This window comes from Grammomys surdaster, unplaced genomic scaffold (assembly GCF_004785775.1).
Source record: "Grammomys surdaster isolate TR1022 unplaced genomic scaffold, NIH_TR_1.0 170, whole genome shotgun sequence".
Taxonomy (NCBI): domain Eukaryota; kingdom Metazoa; phylum Chordata; class Mammalia; order Rodentia; family Muridae; genus Grammomys; species Grammomys surdaster.
This window is the reverse complement of record NW_021604618.1, coordinates 18,055,826-18,078,772: the sequence shown is the minus strand read 5'-3', so window position 1 is coordinate 18,078,772 and position 22,947 is coordinate 18,055,826. Positions and strand designations below refer to the sequence as shown.

At 39.3% G+C, this 22,947-nt stretch overlaps 1 protein-coding gene across 4 annotated transcripts in view; it reads right to left on the bottom strand.

The window, feature by feature from the left end:
* Positions 1-7,668, bottom strand: part of CUNH15orf41 (chromosome unknown C15orf41 homolog) — a 197,977-nt gene extending 190,309 nt beyond the window's left edge. For 3 of the 4 annotated variants that reach the window (XM_028767111.1, XM_028767112.1, XM_028767113.1), the window contains exon 1: positions 7,436-7,668. In XM_028767111.1, coding sequence (XP_028622944.1) covers positions 7,436-7,536 — 101 coding nt within the window. In that variant the 5' untranslated portion in view covers positions 7,537-7,668. Of the gene's footprint in view, positions 1-1,457; positions 1,607-4,199; positions 4,415-7,435 lie in introns of those variants that run through there. The other variant, XM_028767114.1, reaches the window with a different exon arrangement.
* Positions 7,669-22,947: the final 15,279 nt, after the last annotated feature.

The window sequence follows — 22,947 nt, the reverse complement described above, 5'->3', positions numbered from 1 at the left end:
ATAAACACAAATTAAATAATATTTTGTGCTAGTCTGTAACTAACCAGACTAGACTCCTAAGTCCACTAAAGACCAGTAAATTCAACATAGGCAGAGGCATAGCAGAAGCATCCTTCACTCCGGTATTCTAGCTAAAGATAGATGAAGAGCTCAAGAAGATGGCTGAGTATATTTTTTCAAGCAGAGGGGACCTAGCCACAATTTTTAACTACTAATTTTGAGATTTTACTTGGAACAGGAATTGAAGCTATTTTTGTGAATGAATGGTTGCCCAAGCTACTATCTAAGGATGGGAAAATAGTAGATGTTGGGACCAACACAGAAAAATCATGCCTACAAATCTGGAAGGCACAATTAGAAAAACCAGAGCCCAGTGCCTGAGGGGAAAGATTTAGCAAGAGGGTATATACAGTCATGATCTCAAAAGTTTGATGTGTAACTCACTTGGAAGCAATTGACTAATCAATGCATGATTTAAAAAAAGAAAAAAAAAAACAGAAACATATGTCAGAGGGCTTAGTTTACTAGTAAAAGAATTTTCAACAGGGCTGGAGAGATGGCTCGGCGGGTAAGAATACTAACTGTTCTTCCAGGGGTCCTGAGTTCAATTCCCAGCAATCACATGGTGGCTTACAACCATCTGTAATAGGATCCAATGCAGTGTACTCATATAAATAAAAATAAATAAACCTTTAAAAAATAAAATAAAACAAAGCTTGTGAAGAAATTGAGTATCTTAAAATACCAGGCATGTCTATCTATCCACTCTTAAAAAAAAAAAAAAAGAATTTCCAATGAATGTATATCTCTTTTAAGAATACTACTTAAGGATAAGCGTGATAGTACTTACCTTTAATCCCAGCACTGACACAGATTTCTGTGAGCCTGTACTGCCAGGCCAGGATTACATAGTAAGACCACATCTCAAAATACATAGATAGATGATTGATGATAGATAGATAGATAGATAGATAGATAGATAGATAGATAGATAGGACCTGTTCAAGAAATCTTTCAATTTCTAAAATTCTATAATTCTGTTATATAGAGATATTAGTTATGTTTTAATCTGTTTTGTTAGTACTATAGGCTACTCAAATTAATTATAGCACACCTTGTTTTTTTAATCCTTGTGTCACAAATGGAGTAAATACATAGTGAATTATTGTATATCAAATGTTTTAAGATAAAGTGGTGGAAAATTCTGCGAATACCAATGAATATCATGGCCTTATAGAAGGGTTGTTTCCCATAAAATTACAATAGTAGACAATATTGGCCTTGATTACTCTCGTAAAACCTGAACCACTATTAGGTAAATATAACTACTGAGTTTTGTGAAAGATGTATGATGGACACTCAATTCCCTGGGAAAACAGTAAAGGTATGATAAGAAACAAGATACTTGTATGTCATATCTCAAAGGCATTCAATAAAAAGAGTAGTAGCAACCTTACCCTAGAGACACTCGGCAGGCAAAATCATAGTGAAGTGAATGAAGTTATATCCAATAAGAAGACACGTGACATCATATGCCACTGACTCGATGCTCTAAGAAGGCCAGGCCATTTCTGGGGTGCTGTTGCTGAAACATTCTACCCTAAATCTATTAAAAGAAAGCAAAAAGCATACAGACAGGGGGAGACTCTTTGGAAACAACTGATCAGTACTCTCCCCGGACATATCAAAATCATGAAAGACAAACAGGAAATTTCACATACTGGAGAACTCCTGGGTGTGATAAAACTAAATGATAATGTATGATGCCACAACAAGGTCAATTGTGTGTGTGTGTGTGTGTGTGTGTGTGTGTGTGTGTGTGTGTGTGTTGGGGGTGAGGGGCAGGGGAGAACTGTGGAGTTCCATAAAGATGAGCAAAGGAACTGACTATATCATGTTAAAACTATTTTTGAATTCTGACAATTTGTCCAACTGTCATGCAAAATATTAACATTTACAGGAAAGGGCATAAGGTACTCTCTGGTATACTCCTACAAATTTTCTATAAGTTCAAACATATTTACAGACACATATAATGTATAAAATAGTGTTTGTACAAGAAAGCATATAACACAATCTTAGGGGGAACAGTTGATTGAATTGGACTGGAAATGTCTTCCTGAATCAGAAACCCAGGAAATAAAGTATAAAACATAGACAGTGAATACAACCTTGACAATAGCTTTAGGTACTAGACTCATATAGTACACTGCTAAAGGCAGAAAGATCCACTACGATTAAACAGCAGAGAAGAGACAATAGAATGAGGGCAGATTTCAAAATATAAAGTAGTAAAGCTCACAAGGCTCTGCCTCTCTGCATCAAGTGGAGGATTCTGTTTGTTCTTAAACAATGCTGGGAACTGGACCCAGACCCTGTGTGTGCTGGGGACCTGTTCCTGAGATATATCCCTCAGGTTAAGGAGAAGATTCTAAGGACAGGTAAAAAAGGAATGCCTAAATTCAATGAGGTGGCTTGAAATGGCATCATTTTGCAATTTTAGTGAAAACAAAGCCCTAGGAAGTAAGGCTTCCCTCAGGAGGCATGGCATAAAAAATAAATTTCTTGTTTTTGTTTTTGTTTTTTTTCGAGACAGGGTTTCTCTGTGTAGTCCTGGCTGTCCTGGAACTCACTCTGTAGACCAGGCTGGCCTCGAACTCAAATCCCCCTGCCTCTGCCTCCCAAGTGCTGGAATTAAGGGCGTGCACCACCACCACCACCGGGCTCATAAAAAATAAAATTAATGCTGCAGAAAACTTACATGTATGCCTCTAAGCAGATATCAAAATGAACTGCAACTGGGAACACTACTCATGTAAAGCTGGGCATGGTAGCCTTTAGTCCCAGCACTCCAGAGGCTAAGGTAACCCAATCTGAATTCAAGGCCACCCTGGTCTACAAGGTGAGTTCAAGGACAGCCAGGGAAATTTTGTCTCAAAAAACAAACAAAACGAATTTAAAGATGAGCTAGGAGTGGTGGCAAACAAGCTTTTAATCCTAGCCTGGTCTACAAAGTGAGAGCTTGACAGATAAACAAAAGGAGCCAGGTGTGGTGGTGCACACCTTTAATCCCTGCCCTTGGGAAACAGATCTCTATGAGTTCAAGGCCAGGCCAGTCTACATCAGGAGCTTCAGGACAGCCAGGGTTATACAAAAAGACTCAAAAATCTAAAACATAAATACAAAAACAAAGGAAAAAAAGAAGCATAAATTGAAGTTTAAGGGAGTTAAAATCAGAATACTTAAAAGCAAACTAGAAAACATCTACAACAAAAAGACTTAAAAAAAATCATCCAACATGAGCTCATCCAACAAATAATAATTTCATAAAAACAAATACTCCCACAGAAAGGTAGGCACAGAACACTAAGTGGCTCCATTAATGTAAAAGGAAAGTTAAACAAAAACTATGCATAAACTTAAACAACTTTCTGTAATTTTAAAAACACTAGGTGCAGTTATAGGCCAAAGAAATACTACTGTTTTTGACTGGATAAAAACCTCTATCTGGGCCTGAGAAATGGAAAGAAAAGAAAAAAGAAGCTAATATAAGCTCAAATTACCAAAAGTTATTCTTAATTCAACACAGTAAAGAGTAAATAATGACTGCTAAATGCTGGCAAAAGTTGCAGAGACAGATATTCCTGTGTTCTGCAGGTGAAAAAACTAGCAATCTTCTTGAAAGTCACTTGTCCACCCCCATCAACAGCCTTCAGAAATAACTATGCTTTGATCTGAAACAGTCAGTGGTTGCGTTCAAGTAGAACCAATGGCCTCCTGGAGTCCCCACATCCGTCTCAGGGTCTACAAGGTCAAGGCTATTTTTTTTTTTTTTACAAAAAATATAAAATATTATTTCTCTTTCTAGTCTATTGATATTTGTGCCTATTGTAGACTACAGTAGATACATTTCCAACTCTTCACTTTCCCTCCCTTGGGCCCTTCCATTAACCCAACCTCACTCAAGTTGATAGATTCTTTAACTTACAATACCTAACTACAAATTGAGGCCAGGGCACTACAGCCATATTCAAACTCATGTCCACTCAGCTTAAAAAATAAAATAGTTGCTTCACTTTAGAATATTTGCTAATTAGTAATATTAAACCACATCCTCCTAAAATTCTGTATGCTGAATTTAGAAGTCAAGACAAAGACCACATAGCAAGATATCATGGTATCTCTGTGGTGGAACTCACCTGACTGAGAATTGAGCTAGCCATTTCGTTCCCAGGGAATACAATTCTTACTTGAATAAACAATGAATGAAATATTATTATTCAGATTTGGGTATCTGGCAGACGTTTTTCTAAGATACAAATGACGTGAGCCTGTCATTTCGAGGAAAACAACTAATAGCATGTGTTGCCAATGGTAAAATTTGTGCTTTCAAGGGAAAATTCAAATATTAGGAAGCTCATATCCATCACTATAGCTTGACAGCTTCAAGTCCTACAGACTTCTAATGAGATCATTGATGAGATTAGCAAATGTGATTTTTTTTCATACAGTAGAATGAAAGGTGACAACATTTTGAAGGTTCAAATCAATATCACATAGGTAAAATTAGACCCACTAAAGTTCAAAACAGGCCGCTGGGTTACAACGCACAAAGGTGACAAATGTTTGATGAGCTTCTTATCCCACATTACAGTCTTCAAGAAGCTAGCATTTGTTAAGTTTTGGATAACAAAAACACCACAGTGGGTTTTTTTTTTTTGAATCTACAGTTATCTAAAAAGCCTATTAAGTTACTCTTTTCTTTTGCAACTACATATAAGGCTCGAGTTTCTTAGTGCTTTCTCTTTCTTTTCTGTGGCAATGTATATGTGTGTATGACCACATGCCTGTGGGTACACTCACATGTGCATGTGCATTTGGTGGCACATCTGCTATCTTCTCCTATGGCTCTCCATATTTTTTAAGACAGGGCCTCTCCATGACCTCTTGACTGCTAGGGCTTCCATTGCAACCCTCCTCCTTACAACAGGGAGGGTCGGGTGGGTCACAGCAATAGTCCCTGTGTTAGTTTGCTTTCTATTGCTATAATAAAACAGGGACCAAAGAGGCAACTAGGGGAGGTAAGGGTTTATTTCAGCTTATAGTTACAGTTCATCACAAAGGAAGGTTACAGCAGGAACCTACAGATAGGAACTATAGCAGAGACCATGGAGGGACAATGCTCACTGGCTTATTCTCCATGGTTTGCTCAGTCATTTTCTTTTACATTGCAAGACCACTGAGGGATGGGCTGGACCCTCTCTTATCAATCACCAATCAAGGAAAAATACCTCGTGGGGAGAGATGGGAGAGAGGCTCAGATGGCCAGGAGTGAATGGAAATCTGCAGCTGCCTCTGGGGTAGGGGTGGGGGCAGGGTGGGTGGGAAATCTCGAGGAAGTCTCAGAGACATGGGATGGGGGAGGCTCTCAAAAGTCAATGGATGTGACCTTGGCCAAAATACCTAACAGTAGAGACTTGGAACCATGCCAGGCAGTGGTGGCACACGCCTTTAATTCCAGCACTTGGGAGGCAGAGGCAGGTGGATTTCTGAGTTCGAGGCCAGCCTGGTCTACAGAGTGAGTTCCAGGACAGCCAGGGCTACACAGAGAAACCCTGTCTCGAGAAAAAAAAAAGGAACCATGAAGAGATCACCTCCTATAGGATCCAAATTCAATACCTGCATAGCAAGCACTTTCCTCAATGAGCCATTTTTCCAGTCCCTCCTCTTATCCTTTTATCACCTAAGTATGACAACCAGTTAAGTATAAAAATAGATGCAGCTTTTTAAGCCAGACCTTAAAGAAATTTGCAAAAGTAGACAACCATGTCTCAACCTTTTTGGAATTATGGCTATTATACATAAAATGTTAACAAGTAATACTACTATTCAAAAACAAATTGAGTAGTATTTTATTTAATTTCTCAGCTTTAAATTAAATTTTAGTAAATACTTAAGGATTAGTGAATCAAAGTACTTGCCACCAAGCCTGACTACGTGAGTTCCGTTGCCAGACTCATTTGAAGGAGGGAGAAAAACAACTCCAAATTGTCCTGTGATCTCCACACACACCTTGACACACGTACATATACAATAATGTTCCTTTGTAAGTAGTAATATGTGTACGTAATGATAGCAAAGTATCAAAAAACCTCCAAAACTCCCCAGCAATGTATACACATATGATACAATAACATTCTATACACTATATAACATACATGTGATATATACATACATCTTATACCTTTTCCCCTGGATGGTCAGCCACTGTTCATAGATAGAACTCAGAAAAGCTAATGACAATAATTAAATTCCAACTTGTCAACTGTGTTCTTGAACAGCAACTATGATAACATCCCCTAGCTATAGAGGGATACTATCACCCTTAAGTATAGACAATATTGGAAGGAGAGCCTTTCTCCTTAGAATCTAGGAAAATTAGTCTACCAAATATCAGGTCATAAATATATGCTTCAATTTGTATTGATACCTATTATCCAATAACTTGTCATTCTCAATGAAATATCTCTGGTGATACATGGTCGAAGGCTATGCATTATTGATAGGAAAGCTCTCCATTAGGAGTAACTATGCTCAATGTCATAATACATTTTGAATATGAAAAAAAATATGCACAAAATGTTCTGTATTATTTAACATATTAATTATGATAACCTAGTTGTTTTGAACAGGTTCTCAAGTAATGCTTGGGTCTCAGTTTTCATATCTTTGAAATGGGAAATCTATTATTACATAATCTCTAAGAGACTTTTCCTAGCAAGTGGAAAAATCCTAAAATACCACATCAAAGTGAAAACTATGAAACCCACAGGGAATACGTATGCACACAATGAGAAACCTTCAGACCTCGAGATCCAAACGTCCAGACTCAAAAGTGTGACACCTACACTAATGTCCTCGTCTCTAGTAAGAATCTTTACATTGCATCATCAACAAGACAAGGCCCCCTTTGGGCCTAGGCCCTCTTGTTTGTAAAACCAGTGGCAACCCCAAAGGGGTTTATTCTAGATCTACCATTTTTAGTTGTCTATGCCAAGTTGGCAGCAAGCCAGTGCGATGAACTGCCAATTCACGTTTTTTACGCTGCAAAGATCCCATTAACCATAGATAACCACTGGTCATCTATGAAGCACCTACTATGTGTACACACCCACGCCCGCAATACTTATCAGGTTTTCAATAAACATCTATTGACTTGGATTCAACTCCAAATCCTGGAGTGGCTTCAGGGACCTCAGCCATTAAGTGTTCTGTATGGTAGGCAGGTGAAAGGGAGAGAGCATTCACATGATCTTCGACCTAACCCGTCACTATGTTCCTCCCATTTGTGTGTGACACGTGGCTTCTGTGACTGCCAGGGTGGCGGGAACTGGGCTGAAGGTAAAAGGCTGTGAGAGGGGAGATGGGGACTTACCTGGGGAACCTCTGCTTCAGCTTCCTCAGGCTCTGCCTAGTGGGCGGTACAGACACTAGGCACTGGGCTATCTCCTCGTACTGGGCTTTGGTTAGTATCATATTGGGCCCACGGAAAAAATCACCCTTGGGCTCGTGCAGGCTTGGTGCCTAGAAGCTAGGGAAGGGCAGAGCGCTGCACGACCCTGGGCCCTCCTGTTCCTTAGCTATACCCTGTGCCTCCAAAGCACACCCACTAGCTACACCGCGGGGCGGAGACACGCAGCGTCCCAAGCTTCACCTCCGCGGGAGAGGCGGGTTGTAGAACTGTTTGCGCTGGCAGAGTGTACTGAGCAGCCGCAGTAAGCCAAAACGAAGGCATCCAGCCGCCATCTTAGGTAAGGGCAAAGCAACCAGGAAGTGGCAGCTGCGGACCGAATTCTTTTTGCGTCTTTAGGAGTAGGTGTCCCCAGCATCACCTCCCTGAGATCGGAACACAGACGCTCATTGAAACCACTCTGCCAGCTGCGAGAAACACAGACGGCCCGTCTTACAATTCACGGGCCGGGTCTCACTGGTGCTTCTCCAGCCTGGAGCTGGAAACCCGGAAGTGCTCTGGCAGAGCGCGGGTTTTGAATACGTTTTCAGACACGCCCAGTTCTGGGGCTCTGAACAGAGGGCCTGCAAAGAAGAAAGGTGAGCGGAAGCTAAGCAAGCCTGCAGTTTGGGAAAGTTATTCAGCCTCTCTTGCGGAAAGCAATGCTGTTTTTGTTGAGAACTTAAATTCTGCATCTTAAAACAACTGACAGTAGAATATCAATTTCACCTCCTTATATTCCTGGCGCCCAAAATAGTGGGTGAACAATAATGTGTAAAAACAGGATCTTCTGGGTTAACATACTAGAGCATCAGCCCCTCAAATTATATTTTTAACCTTTGCTTCTAAAATGGGCATATGGTATGTGTGTGTTCTCTTTAAATTTAAACGTTTTGAGGGAATGGAAGAAAATCTGCTTAGGTTTTAGCACATTTAAACGGTTTACTGCTTTCATTTGTTGTAAAGTGTAAGTTGGAAGGTTGGCCTAGATAAGACCCTGTTGATAAATTTTTTCATCCAAAACCTCAATTACTTTACCTATAAAAATTTGTAGTTCATGAGGCTGGTTTTAAGATTAAATAAGGTAATATATAGCCAAGTTATGGAATCACCCTAGATGTCAGTCAACAGATGAGAAAATAAACAAAAGGTGGTTTAGAAACAGTTATAAAGATTAAAACGATGTCTACTTCTGGAAAAAAGGACTCAAATATTTTTTGCTTCCTCTCATTTGTGGAACTTCAATTTTACATAGATCACAAGTACACACACATTCACGTACATACGTATATATGCATGAAAGAACACAGAGAAATACTGAGAAAGCAACAAGACTGGGGGAGTGTGTGGACATAAGCATGAAAGACTTTATATTTGTGAAATCAGCACTACATACAGTGACCATCTGTCAATCAAAAAGATAGCACAAGAAAAATTTACTTAGCATAGCATTCAGCAGATAACCTATATCTAGTTATTTAAGTAATGAATTGCTTAAGTAAACTGGATAGGATGTTTACTAGATAGTGCTTTGAGGGTTTTCTTGTAAAGACTCACTTAATCCCAGTAACTTCCCCTGGTGTAGGTTCTATCCCCATTATTGCTCAAGGAATGTCCCAGAGGTCATGAGAACAAGTCAATAGCCAGAGTGGGATTCAAGTGAAAATTGGTTGTGGCATTGCTGCCTCTCGATGCATAATCACTACATCACATACTCAATCTCCTACACCCAAAGGGTAAGGACGTTTTTTAAAGTAAATACTCTAATTCAAAAACGAAAATCATATACAAGGAGCTCTTTTCTCCCCTCTAGTTTTTACTACTTTGTTTTCTCGACAGTGTCCAAAGTCCAATACTAACGGTGGATCCCAAATTGAGCAAGCACTGCTAGTTTCTAGATCTTTACATCAGAATGTTTCCTTCCCATATGCTTTACATCTAGATCTGGTTGTGTGACATTAGTACATAACTGTTATTTATGGCAGCATAGCCTGGAGTTGCCACCTGGTTAGTTTGTTGCTGACCCTGCCGTGACTTGTGCATGAAAGCTGACTGACGAGAAGCAGACACCCCTTGGTCCCCCATTCCTCTCCCCTCACAGCTCCACTCCTTCCAGTTCACAGCCAGCAGGGTTTTATAGAAAACATCAGTTCGAGGATGTTTGCACTGGTTATTTTTACAGCACCTCCTTTCCCCAGCGCTTGTCCTGCCCTCACCCTCACAGCCCTTACAAAAAATGCCAGGTTTGTTTTCTTGTTTTTATTTTAAACGTGCTGGCAGCTTACTATTTTGACTCCAATCCGATCAATTGTTTATAAAGTTAGTACTGGGAGAAAAGGAGCGAGCATTCTGTACTGCTTTCATTGGCAGTGACAGATTAAGGACAAAATAGAAGATGGGCAGAGCTGTTCTGTTGTGACTTAGTTGGTTTTCTTTTCCCTCCTAACAGAAATGCTTACTATTGGCTGGGTATGCACGTGAGGCCTCCTTTCTTCCTGCTTCTGCCGTTTTGCACTCATCTCTCATCACTCTCGTCTGTCATTTATCCGCTATTGTTTCTTCTAGGGCTTTCTCTGCTTGCCTGAAGTTTGTGCCCCTGTTTCTCAGTCAACTAGAAACACCATTTCCCGACTAAGTGACAAAGAGCTGTGAAATAAAAGCACAAAAGTAAAACCTGAAACAAACAAGAAACCAACCAGGCCAGCTACCCGTGTGGAATTGGCCATGGAATGTCCAATCCAAGAACCTTAAAAAAAATATATAGGGAAAGTGTAGCATAACATACCAAGGGGAAAAAGTAAGTAGAGTCTGGTTTAGCACCCTGGAAAAACCTACAATTCTACAAAGGGACAGAAGTTGGGCAGGTTTTCTTGGGCCAATTTCTGGATGATACGAATATTTAAAAGAGGGGTGGAGTGTGGATGGGAGGCAGATGGTCCTTTCAGTACAGGTACTAGCACCAAGGGCTAAAATTAAGAGTGAGCCGTGTTACATGGCTGGGAAAATTATTCCCACTGTAGCAAAGTTGTAAGCAGAGTGAAGAGTTCGTGGCCTTGGGAAGACTCAGCCACATTTTCAAATGGCCTACCTACTGAATCTAATGCTTATTTTTTAAAACTACAGGCATACTACTTTTATTATATTGAAAACTCTAATGCTTTTCATAGGGTTTCTGTCAACATTTATACTAACAATTTTAAAGAAAATTAATTGAAGTCTACTAACTGAACACATAGAAAGAAGAATGCTAATGGGTTTTTTGTTTTGTTTTTTCGAGACAGGGTTTCTCTGTGTAGCCCTGGCTGTCCTGGAACTCACTCTGTAGACCAGGCTAGCCTCGAACTCAGAAATCCGCCTGCCCCTGACATTTCACTTCCTAAAACCCATTGATCAGGAAAAAAGCTGAAGTCAAGTTTATAGTTTGTCTCCCAGAACCAGCCAATTGTGTTAAAGGCCATAATGTCTCCCCCACCTCCCAATCAGATGCGTACCAGGTTAGATACACCCTTCTTGCCTCTATAAATGTTTCTCTGAAACTAAGCTCAGGGCTCCACCTTTCTGCTGTGTCAGGGTTGGTGGGGAGCCCAAGAACGAGCTTGAATAAAGGAACCCTGTGATTGCATCGGATTTGGCTCCTTGGTAGTCTTTTGGGGGTTAATGAATGCTTCCTGGCATAACACAGATAAGTAACAAAACATTTGACAACCATTGCTCGATTTCAGACCACATTTTAAGCACCATTGTGTCTTTTCTAGTCAACCACGTAAGTTCAAACAGAGTGCTAACTGCAAGATCTAGGGCATCACGCTTTCCATGAACTCTTTGGAATAAGACGTGTTCCTTTTAGACTTCTGTGCATTAACCATCACTATTAACATCATTGCTCCACTGAATTTCATTCTTCCCCAGTATCAGAAAAGTCAACAGCGCAAAATCTTTATTGGTTAAGTAATTTTTGTCGCGGGGGCAGTGGTGGCGCATGCCTTTAATCCCAGCACTTGGGAGGCAGAGGCAGGTGGATTTCTGAGTTCGAGGCCAGCCTGGTCTACAGAATGAGTTCCAGAACAGCCAGGGCTATACAGAGAAACCCTGTCTCAAAGAAATAAAAAAACAAAAAGCTAATTTTTTTGTCCATGTGGGCGAGGAACATCGTGAGAAGTATAGCACTTGCTTAGCATGCTCAAGGCCATATACAAATAAATAAATTTGTACCCTATGAAATTAATGTCATGTGTTTTTATAACACAAAGCCTCAATTCTTTAGATGATAAGTTCACCAAATTATATACCTTTTCTATTCTGAATCATAGTCTGCATGCATGGGTGGATGACAAAGGCCATAAGTTGTCATTTGCACATTTACCGTCGCCATATTTGAGAAGGATTGAGATAAAAAATGGTGTTTGCAGAGACAATTCCTCTTGGATGTTTATAACAGAGGGAGGTACACGAACCCGTGTGCTGGGGAAAGACTGAAGCCTCTTAAACACTGTCCTCGAGCTCGTCATGGACCTGCAGATAATTCACAGGCAATTGTGTCCCCTTTTCCTGCAGGACCAGACCTCAGATGTAATTTCTCCAGTTGTCAATCATTTTTCTTGTCCCCACGACCGTTCTGCAAGAATACATCATGTTCTGAGAACTCTCTCCCGTTTATATATTCAGAAACTGAAAGGAGCAGGGCTTCTGCTCAGAAGGAAGAGAGAGGAACGAGAGGCAGGGAATCATCTTCCCCTAATAAGCACTCTTTCAACGTAAGCTCGAATTGGAAGAATATGTCAGGTAGAGATTAGCGCTAAGACTTTTCATTTAAAACATTACCCTCTCTTGCCATCCTACTAGGTTAGACTTTCAAAAGAGAAGGTAAGATGCCAGTCAAGATTTATAACCCATTCTTTCTGTGATTGAAAGGTAAGAAAAGGAATTTCTTCCTAGGTAAGAATAGCAGTTCTAATAATAATAGGCACCACTCTCTTAAGAAAATGAGAAGTACATTATATCATTATCTAATGTATTTTTTTCACAGATCTGTAACTTGTATAATTATTCTTATTTGACATATATGAAAATTAAGGCACAAAATGGCTTGCAAATTCATCCAGTTTTTTTTAGATTTATTTTTTAATATGAGCCTACATAGAACTCTTTAAAAAATCAGCTTCTTTTCTCATAATCAGCAAAAATATAATTTTTCCATAGCCAAAACACAAGCCCTGATGTTCTGAAACATCCCTAGTCTCAGCATTTGAAAATCCGCCACTGGCCTCACCACTATCAATCTTGAGCTCAGATTTTCCTCTTTTTCTTTACTAGACAAAATCAGACTGTAAACATAACTTGAGTCCAGTTCCAACTAACCAACATTATAACATTCAAAGCAAGATATCCTTGCAATCGCTTGGTAATTGACCTTTGCTTCCTATGAGGAGCAGAGTAGTAGGCTTCTGAGGGTAGAAGACAGACTCTCTCAAGCTAGCCCTGCACATGGCTGCATGAGGCTAAGGCATTCCTCTGCTACAACAGCAGCTGTCATTCTATGAGAGAATGATGTTCTAAATGTCCTGACCAAGACAGAGATTTTAGTCACTCATGGAGAACTTTCCTGGACATTGTATTCACAGACCCATAATTGGCAAGTCTCACTGAGCCCCCTACCTTTGTATGCGTTCTGACAGTCAGCATGTCAACAGAGGCTACCATGGTTTGGTTTGGTTCTTTAGCACGATGAGGGCATATATCTGGACATCCAGACTCATCAGAGTTATTGGTGCAGGGAGCAAGTGTTCTGCATTGCTAAGTACACAGTCACTCTGGATGCCGATCTTCCTGCCAGAGAGCTTGGGTTTCCATTTCTCTTTCAAGCCTGCTTAAAGGCTTAAGTTAGTATAGGGATAAAAAGGGACTTAAGGTAATGGTGTGGGCAGGGAGTAAGAGAAGTGAGACCTTCGAGAACACTTAAGCTGTCCGCAGACTGACATCCTCAGAAATGTACACAAAGCTAGTTCTACAAAGTGACCCTTGAGCCATTTGTAGAGACAGGATTTAGAAATACAAATGCCAACTATGTCAAGTTCCCTTAATTAAATATAATCTTAAAAATTCATTCTCCATTCATTCATTCATTCATTCATTCATTCATTCATCATTTACTGAGAGATACCATGTTCCAGGAATTGTTTTAAGCCATGTATATTAGCAATGCACAGCACTGACCATGACTTTGTGTCAAAATTTATATCCTACAACAAACAAGATTTCATTTATCAAAAGATTACTTGCTTTATGTTTCTGTTCAACACAAGCTAGAGAGAGGGAAGATGATGAAATACATCCCTTGGCTCTATGTGAATCCTGTACTAAAGACAGAATAGTGCTAACAAGCCTTTATTGCATAAACTGAGTGGAGATTTAAATGATTGATTGACTTATTAAATCCTGAAAACTGAATAATGTTAAGTAAATATCCTTTCTGTTATTAGGAACTACATATTGAAGTATGTATAAGAAAATATCTGTGGTGTAGTTGGACTACCCTAGTGATCCAGAAAAGCATACCAAAAGAAAGCAATGACAGACTTGTTGACACCAAGTATAGTAAAATGTCAGCAGTAGAGAACTCTAAAAGATATATATGGCCACTTTGCACTTTTTGTTTTGTACTGTTTTTATTTTGCAACAGCTTGTTAAGTTTGAGACTACTTTAAAGTTAAGTTAGAAACTTTTCTTTGTAAAATGAACGAGAATGTAGTGTCCTTAAGTCACATCACAGGCTGCCCTCTTTCCTGTCTGATTTAAAGATATTGGTTGGCATGCCACTTTTCTCAGGACCTTGACTAGTTTGCATTGCCTAATTGAGACTCACAGTTTAAGTGAGGCAATATGTTCAAATTCTCTTCATCTACCTCCGCCAGTCATGGGTCACATGTACTTTTTTGGTTTACCCAAGTAGCTAATTATTTCTTTTTATATCTACAGGAATGCTTAGTGTAGAATTATGCCACTGTCTTCATGATTGGCATTGACACTTTCTGGACTAATAAGCATCCTAAAGATTTCAGATACATGAGAAAAATGGAAAATGATAGTGTGTTCCCTTTAAATATGTCCCCATGTGTCTTCAAATGTCAAAACAGCCCATTCCTACCTCCCTTTTGACTACCTGGCTGCGCCTTCCCTATTTTTCTTTCTGCTTGGCTCCTTTCTTTCCCTCCTAAGGGTCAGACAGTTCTCCCATGTGTGCCTCACCCTTGCACAGTCCCCTCACAGGTGTATAAATCTCATCTCTTTCATGTCAAATTCTGTCTTGGCATCTGCTCCTTAGAGGACCTTCACTAACATGGCTTCCTGTCTTCAGTGGCACACATACAGGTGGCACAATCACTTTCCTGGATATGGATTGTTCCCAAGCTGTCATCAGCAAGGCATCAAGAATTCCAATAAAGACATTCTAATATTTATGAGACTAGACTTTGAAGTCGGGTAGAAGAATAAGCTAGGAGATCTTAATAGCTAATGAAATCAAATTCCTACCATAGTGATTTAAAAGGGAATACAATACAGGTCTAGAAACAGCTTGTTTATTTTTTTGGACTCTTTTGTAAGTATCATGCCAGCTTTCTGTATTCTGAAGACAAACATCAAAGTAACTAAATGCCAACTTGCTTGGTTGTATCAAATTCCCATTTGCTTTGCCAACAAGACTCAAATTTATACCCTGATGACATGAATTCAAGTTCAACTATATCTACAATCCTCCAGGCTTATAGTCAGTCATCCTTACTCTGATTTCCACAATGACTAATTTCATTTTGGTTTTTTTTTCTTGGATAGAAACTATTTTTCATTATTGCAGTGTGCTCAATGTATGATAATACAAATCTACATCTTGTCCTAGCATAGAGGTCCAAAATTGTGTATCTGTGAAGGATGTGGTCATCTCAAATACAATTTTTCAAAGTTGAGATGACTTCAAAGCCTGTTTAAATCTGTTTTTATTCTTTGACATGACATGGCTATCCATCCCTGTTTCAATAGCCATTTCGATATCTTCTCTATCACTCCAAGCTCTACGCTATTGCCACTGTTCAGACTCATTTGTCTACCAGTCACTCGGTACTATACCTACTATTTTGTCTCTACTGAAGTCCTAAACAACCAAAGAAAGTAGGTGAGTTTTCTAAAGATAAACAAACAAATCCAAATCAGTTTGACCTATCACGGTAGACTCATCAGACTTCATTTATTTCTGTATATTTTTTTTTAGGGGGGGTTTCGAAATCTGCCTGCCTCTGCCTCCCAAGTGCTGGGATTAAAGGCGTGCGCCACCACCGCCCGGCCATTTCTGTATATTTTGATAAACACTACAAATATTCAAACATCGAGGTGACAGAGCTCATTCATTATTTTCATTAGTTTCCTGCTAAGTGCCTTTGAGTCCCAAATTAGAAGGCTCAGTACATCAGCTAAGAAAAATTATAGAAACTAAATCTGTCCAGTTGTTTACAGCTGATAAATAACAGGGAAAGAACAAGTCTTTTTGACTTCAAAATGGTCCTTTTGGGAACCAAAAATTGAGATGTACTATAAATGGTACCAGTTTGGTGTTGGTGTATTAATGTGTTGTCATGGGCTTTATTTCCATTTGTCTTGTTTATTCTTCATGTTGTAGTTGTTACAGTAATATCTCCCCCATGTAACCCTGGCTGTCCTAGTACTCTCTCTGTGTAGTCTAGGTTGGCCTTAAACTCGAAAAGATCTCCTACCTCTGCCTGCTGAGTTCTGGAATTAACAGTGTGCACTGCTTAGAGGTATTAATGCAATTTAACTTTTCTCTGGTTTTATTTTCTCATAGTCTGTGCTTTTTGGGTGCTGGGATTAAAATCTCACACTGCCACACTCAATATAAAAGTACAGTTTCATAAGTTTTCATGAGTATATGCTCATAACTTAGAATTTACTTACCATCCTCACTAAAGTTCCATTCAATTAAAAAAGTTACTGCATGGCCGGGCGGTGGTGGCCCACACCTTTAATCCCAGCACTTGGGAGGCAGAGGCAGGCGGATTTCTGAGTTCGAAAGTTCGAGGCTAGCCAGGTCTACAGAGTGAGTTCCAGGACAGCCAGGGCTACACAGAGAAACCCTGTCTCGGAAAAAAAAAAAAAAGAAAAAAAGTTACTGCCCTGGTGACACACACCTTTAATCCTAGCACTAGGGAGGCAGTCAGAGGCAGATGAATCAGTAAGAGTTTGAGGCCAGTCTGGTCTACATAGCAAATTCCTGAGCAGCCAGAATAGAGGAACCTTGTCTCAAAAAAAAAAGTACAACTTATCTATAGTGAAAGCATGATTTTTAACTATTGATTCTTGAAGATCATGGTAGTAACTCCTTACTTTCAATTCACCAAATTAACCTTGTTATTGTTGACTTGATCACAGGAATCCTTGTTTCATTCTGTTAAGATATTTTCACCTTCTAACCTAATTGTTTCCTGAAGACTGAGTAGACCTTTACAGCCTTCCGTTTTCTTGCCTGGCCCTTACCCCAAAACCTTTCATCAGTTTATCTTTCTCTGTCTTCTACTGATTGTCATCTGATTTGAATTCTTATTCATTTACCCCTCCCATTGCTGTCTAATAGCTACATTTACTGGGTGCCTTACCAGAAACACAGTTTTCAAAGATATCCATTGAGTAAACAGATGGGATACCAACGGTGTAGGTCAATACTTTGTAGGTCATGTGTGAAGTTTAGATTTTATGCCAATGCAACAAAGGTCTGTTAGTGAATTTCAGAAAGGAATGCCACAATTATATCTGTATTTTAGAAAGATAACTGATAGCATTCTATAAAAGAATGGTTGGGGGGAGGGGGAAAACAGTTAGTGGGAAATGAGTCAAACAATTACTGTAGAACTGAAGGACAGAGAACATTAAGGTATTGATTAAAGAGATGAAATTGGAAAGGGAACCAAATTTTTAGGATAAATGTCTAAGAAATATTCACTCATGGAGAAATCAAGGAGAAGAAAGAGTCAAACATATTCTGTTTTTGTTTGTTTGTTTGTTCTTGTGGGTTTTGTTGTTGTTTTGGGTTTTTTGTTTTTGTGTTTTGTTTTTTGGGTTTTTTGGTTTGGTTTTTTTTTTTTTTGGCTTGAGGGAAAAAAATGCATCACAAACTGAGAAGAGTTCCAAAGGTAAAACAAAAGAATTTTGTCAATTAGTGGTAAGGTATATAAATATTTTCTAAGTAGACTGGAGATAAAGCACAATCCTTACTTAACAAATCAGGCTTATAGAAATAGCAGGTGTACAGGGCATTTTTATTGACCTTTCTGTATACATTTTTGACTTTTGTGGGTGTCCTGGGATTCTTACCTGTTTCCCTTCCATAACTGCATATTGGCTTCAGGCAGTGGGAGTCACCAGTGATAGTTCAAAGGTCAGGGAAAGAATGAATTTACAGGTATTTGTTTAGATTCCCTCCCTTTCAGGATAAGGTAGATTATCTGAGTATACCTCAGTTCTTATACTGTGGCTCCTCATCTAGGTAGCTACTCTCTAGAGTCCCAGAAAAAATTTCTCCCTTTAGCCTGTCAAGTCTTTGGGTAGTAAGGCTTGGGGTGTTAACCATTCAACTCAGAAGTTGTAAATAATCCTTACTGATGTCTCAATTATTCCCACTAGAGAATGACATCTGTCTCCTCCTGGGACCCTGATAGATAATCTATATTTCTTAGTGATTATCACTTAAAAAAAAAAAAACACTGATCTTTTGTCATTTTCATTACAGTTTCTTGGCTAGGGTATGTACGACTTCTTATTTGTAGATATTGCAAGTAGTTAAACCTTCAGATGATGTCTAAAATCTCTGAAGATGAAATTTTCTTAAAGAAAAGAAGGTAGATTAGTAAGAATCTGTACACAATAAACATGACACAACACACACACACACACACTCACACACACTTAAATTATATACTAAAGACATTTTCAGAAATTTTATCTAGACAGAGGAGATAGAGCCAAAGACAGGAATGGTTTTGAGAAAAATCAACCAGTTTACCTGTTTTGGAAAATCTACCAGAACGGCAATAGAAGCAGAGCCTCAACATTGTCATTGGGGATATCATGGGTGATTTTTGTATAGAGTAGTTTTTCTGTAATGACAATGGTTAAAGAGTTAAATGGAGCTGATGTGGTGATATAAACCTATAATCCAAGCAGTCAGGAAGCTGAGACAGGAGACTCTTAAGCTCCAGTCTACCCTGGTCTAGAAAGTGAATTCTAGGCCAACCTGAGATAACAAGCAAACAAATGCAAAAGTTTAAAGGGAGAGGAAGGAACAAGATGAGGCCCATTCCAGTTTGAAGAGGAGTATAATAGAAGGGCTTTTAAAATTAAGTAGGAGGAAATAAGATTGAAGAGCCAACGTCCAGGAAAAACGCACGTAGTTATTAGTCAGTGATAGAGTTGGGCTGTGTTAAGCCTACCCTTCAAGAGTTCATGAATTGACATTTAGTTTGCTTTGTAGGGTACTAAGAAGGTGAAATGCAATCCACTGTGGTGTTCAGAGGTGAGACCAACAGGAAGTGACTAGAATCAGTGTGACTCCCATGCGGCAGTACTGTTAGCTTTCTAAGAAGTATTAGAAAACCTAAAGACACACATACTTGTTCTCTGTCCATTGCTGTGTTATATCTGTGTCACTTAGGACTTTGCTGGAAGAAGACCATCACCATATGTAGCTTTTTAACACTGGTTCAGAACCATACACTGAAACAAAGCCTTTTGTTTGTTTGTTTGTTTGTTTGTTGTTGTTTTTGTTGTTGTTTTAGGTTTTTCGAGACAGGGTTTCTCTGTGTAGTCCTGACTGTCCTGGAACTCGGAACTCACTCTGTAGACCAGGCTGGCCTCGAACTCAGAAATCCACCTGCCTCTGCCTCCCGAGTGCTGGGATTAAAGGCGTGCGTCACCACCACCCGGCGAAACAAAGCCTTTATAAAGTCTGTAGTAGTTAGGGTTTTCCTGCTGTGAACAGACACCATGACCAAGGCAACTCTTATAAGGATAGCATTTAATTGGAGCTGGCTTACAGGTTCAGAGGTTCAGTCCATTATCATCAAGGCAGGAGCATGGCAATGTCCAGGCAGGCATGATTCAGGAAGAGCTGAGAGTTCTGCATCTTCATCTGAGGACTGCTAGGAGATGATTGACTCCCATACTCCCATGTAGTCAGAATGAGAGTATTATTGCCCAACCTTACAATGACACACTTCCTCCAACAATGCCACTCCTAATAGTGCCACTCCCTGGGCCAAGCATATTCAAACTACCACAAAGGCCTTTATTAAAATAATGAAAATTACCAATAAACTCAGCTAGGAATGCTCCTAACAAATTGTCATAGACTATAACGAGTATTTATTTTTCCATAGTTCTAGAATCTGGGAAGTTAAAGATGCAGTTGCTGGTCTAGAGTCTATACAATGTACGTATCCCAGCTCAGAGGTAGGTGTAGAATCTCATGCTATACCCTCAAATAGCAGGTATGAGGAAGAGCAGACTCATCCTATAAGGGCGCTAATCCCCTTCAGGAAGGCTCCACTTTCTTGATGAGAATCCTTAGCAGGGTCCCACCTCAAAATACCCTTAAACTGGAAGAGGTAGCACTTCAACACATGGCATTGGGGTTAGGGTGAACAGAGCATTCAGTCTACAATGGATGAGAAAGATTGTAGAGAAAGAATAAGATTCTTCTGGAAGAGATTTTTTTGTCCTTTAAATGTTAATGAAGGCTACAAAAATTGTATACAGGTTTCCTGGTAGAACCCCATATACCCTGGGTTGGTTGCCACTATTTTGTAATTATCTCTTTTTTATTCCTGCCCCAACTTATCGTCCTCAACCGCCCAAGCCACCCTGGTGACAGTTTCTTTGTGTATACCTGGCTGTCCTGAAATTCACTCTGTAGACCAGTCTGGTCTGAAACTCATAGAGATCCACCTACCTCTGCCTCCCAAGTGCTGGTATTAATGGCATGTACCACCACGGGCCAGCACTTTTATTCTTTTTACTTAATCTACTGCTAGATGCTCGAGGAATGGGGCCCTTTCTTCTTCTTTGGATTCTTAGTGGCTAGTGTATAGGACCTATTGAAAAATTTTTAGCAAAAATTAAAACATCTAATGTTGAAAGGCAAAGTACTTGACAAATACCCTAACTGGTAAGATAAATTTCTCTGTACCTTGGAAGATTCAATCTGCTAGAAACTAGAATGCCTGAAAGAAGAGGTTGCAATTAAAAGTAGTCTAGTCCGGAATGTGGAGATTTCACTTAACAAACAACATTGGATTTCCAACCAATTCCTGTTGCTTGTCAAAAAAAAAATGTAAATGAATTAATGAACTGACAGGAGAAATCTGATTTTGTTTATTTTCTTGCCTGTGAACCTTGAATGTTGATTAAGTTGAAGACCTCTCACTGAGACTCATTAAAAGCATATTCTAAACTCCCAAGCCAGTGCCCAAGCCAGGGGCACCCTAAAAGTTCTTTCTACTCCGACCTTTGTCTCAAGAGCTGGCTGACCTGTCTTCAGAGTCCTTGCTCTCTTGCTGCAATGTAAACTTTGGCTTGCTTTAGGCCTCGGGTATTAACTACATTGTAAGACAATGAGATCAGTTTTTATCTGTGCCCAATTAAGTCTCTTTTTATGGTAGTGAAATCTTATAAAATAATTTTTTTCGGTTGCCAGAGGGAAGGATGAAAATTTAATATCACACATACATATATAATGTAAGTGCAATTTATTTTTCTGTTGCACTCAAAGAAGATTTGAGAAGTGTTTTATCATCTTTGTTGTTTTTGGTAAGGGCAGAAATAGGCTCTTTTGAAGCATTTGGACCACATCAAAGAAAAGCCATGACATAGAATGGATAAAGGGCCGATAGGAGGATTCAGCTTCCACACTGGCCCAGTTTAGGTCCTGATTCTTCAGGTAAAAAGCTGTGGGTACTTTGGAAAATTACTTAACCTCTCCATTGCATGTATCTGTTTCTAGCCATAATGTGAATTAATAATAGTATCTACTTAGTTGATCAAACATCAGACCTTGAAAGGTTGATATATCAGGTAGTAATTTCAACATGCCTATGTATTGAAGTTGTTTTTTTTTTTTTTTGCTGATTTTAATAATCTAATTCTTATCTTTTTTCAGTCTAAAAGTTCATCATTTTTTCTTAATCTTTTCAAATAACATTTTTGGGGATTGGAGGAATAAGAGATCTCACTGTAGCCTTGGCTGGTCTGGAACTCACTATATCAACTTGGTTAGCCTTGAATTTGTAGAAATCCTCCTGCCTCTGCCTCCTGAGGACTCAAAGAACTTTAATTTTATTTCTTTTTTACTCTTCTCTATTCTCAACTATAATATCTTTATTTTATTCTTTTTCGCCTTCTTGCTTCCTGGTTATTTGCCCTCTCTTCTCTTCATTTCTTGACTTGGGAAGTTAGCTTATTGACAAAACGTCTTATTTCATAACACTGTTTACAGTTATGTATTTATTTCTGAACACTGTGTTTCCTATGTTTCCTAAATTCTGACATGTTTCATTTCAAAGTATTTTTGAGGTTTTTCCTGTGTTGAAGAGGGGAAACTGATGTAGAGGAGAGATGCGAACTTCAAATTTACAGAGACTAAACTTTGAGTATGGATAAAACCCAACTTTGATGGTTACGTGTCTTTGAAGGGGAGCGAGAAAGAACACAGTTTTGCCATATTGCGCATGTAGACCACGAGAAAGGAATGGGTTTGACTGTAACTAAAAGAAGGGTAATGAAATTATAAGACTTTTAAAAATCTATCTAAGTGCAGATGTCTTCTATTCCACTTGTAGCTGACTTTATGTCTTTAATTTATTGCTTTCTCATCAGCAGTGTGAAAATTAGAGAGACTTGTTGAGTGAAAGGTGATAATTCCATAGGGTGAAGCATGATAGCATTTATGCCTGGAATGTGATTCTAATTCCTCACGGCGGAGCAGAACCACACTCCATCTGGTAGGAGGTGATTTCTAGAGAGCAGAATGACAGGCAGTCTGGGAGGAACCCAGAGTGACAGGCAGGCTGGGAGGAGCCCATAGTGACACAGAGGGTGGGAGGAGCCCATAGTGACACAGAGGGTGGGAGGAGCCCAGAGTCATTGATGTCACTTCTTTCTTTCTTCTTCTTTTTTATATTTTAATTTTTTTTAAATGTTCGCTGGGCAGTGGTGGCGCACGCCTTTAATCCCAGCACTTGGGAGGCAGAGGCAGGTGGATTTCTGAGCTGGTCTACAGAGTGAGTTCCAGGACAGCCAGGGCTACACAGAGAAACCCTGTCTCGAAAAACTAAAAAAAAAAAAAAAAAAGTTCATATGTTTTCATGTCTTTCCTGCACAGATGT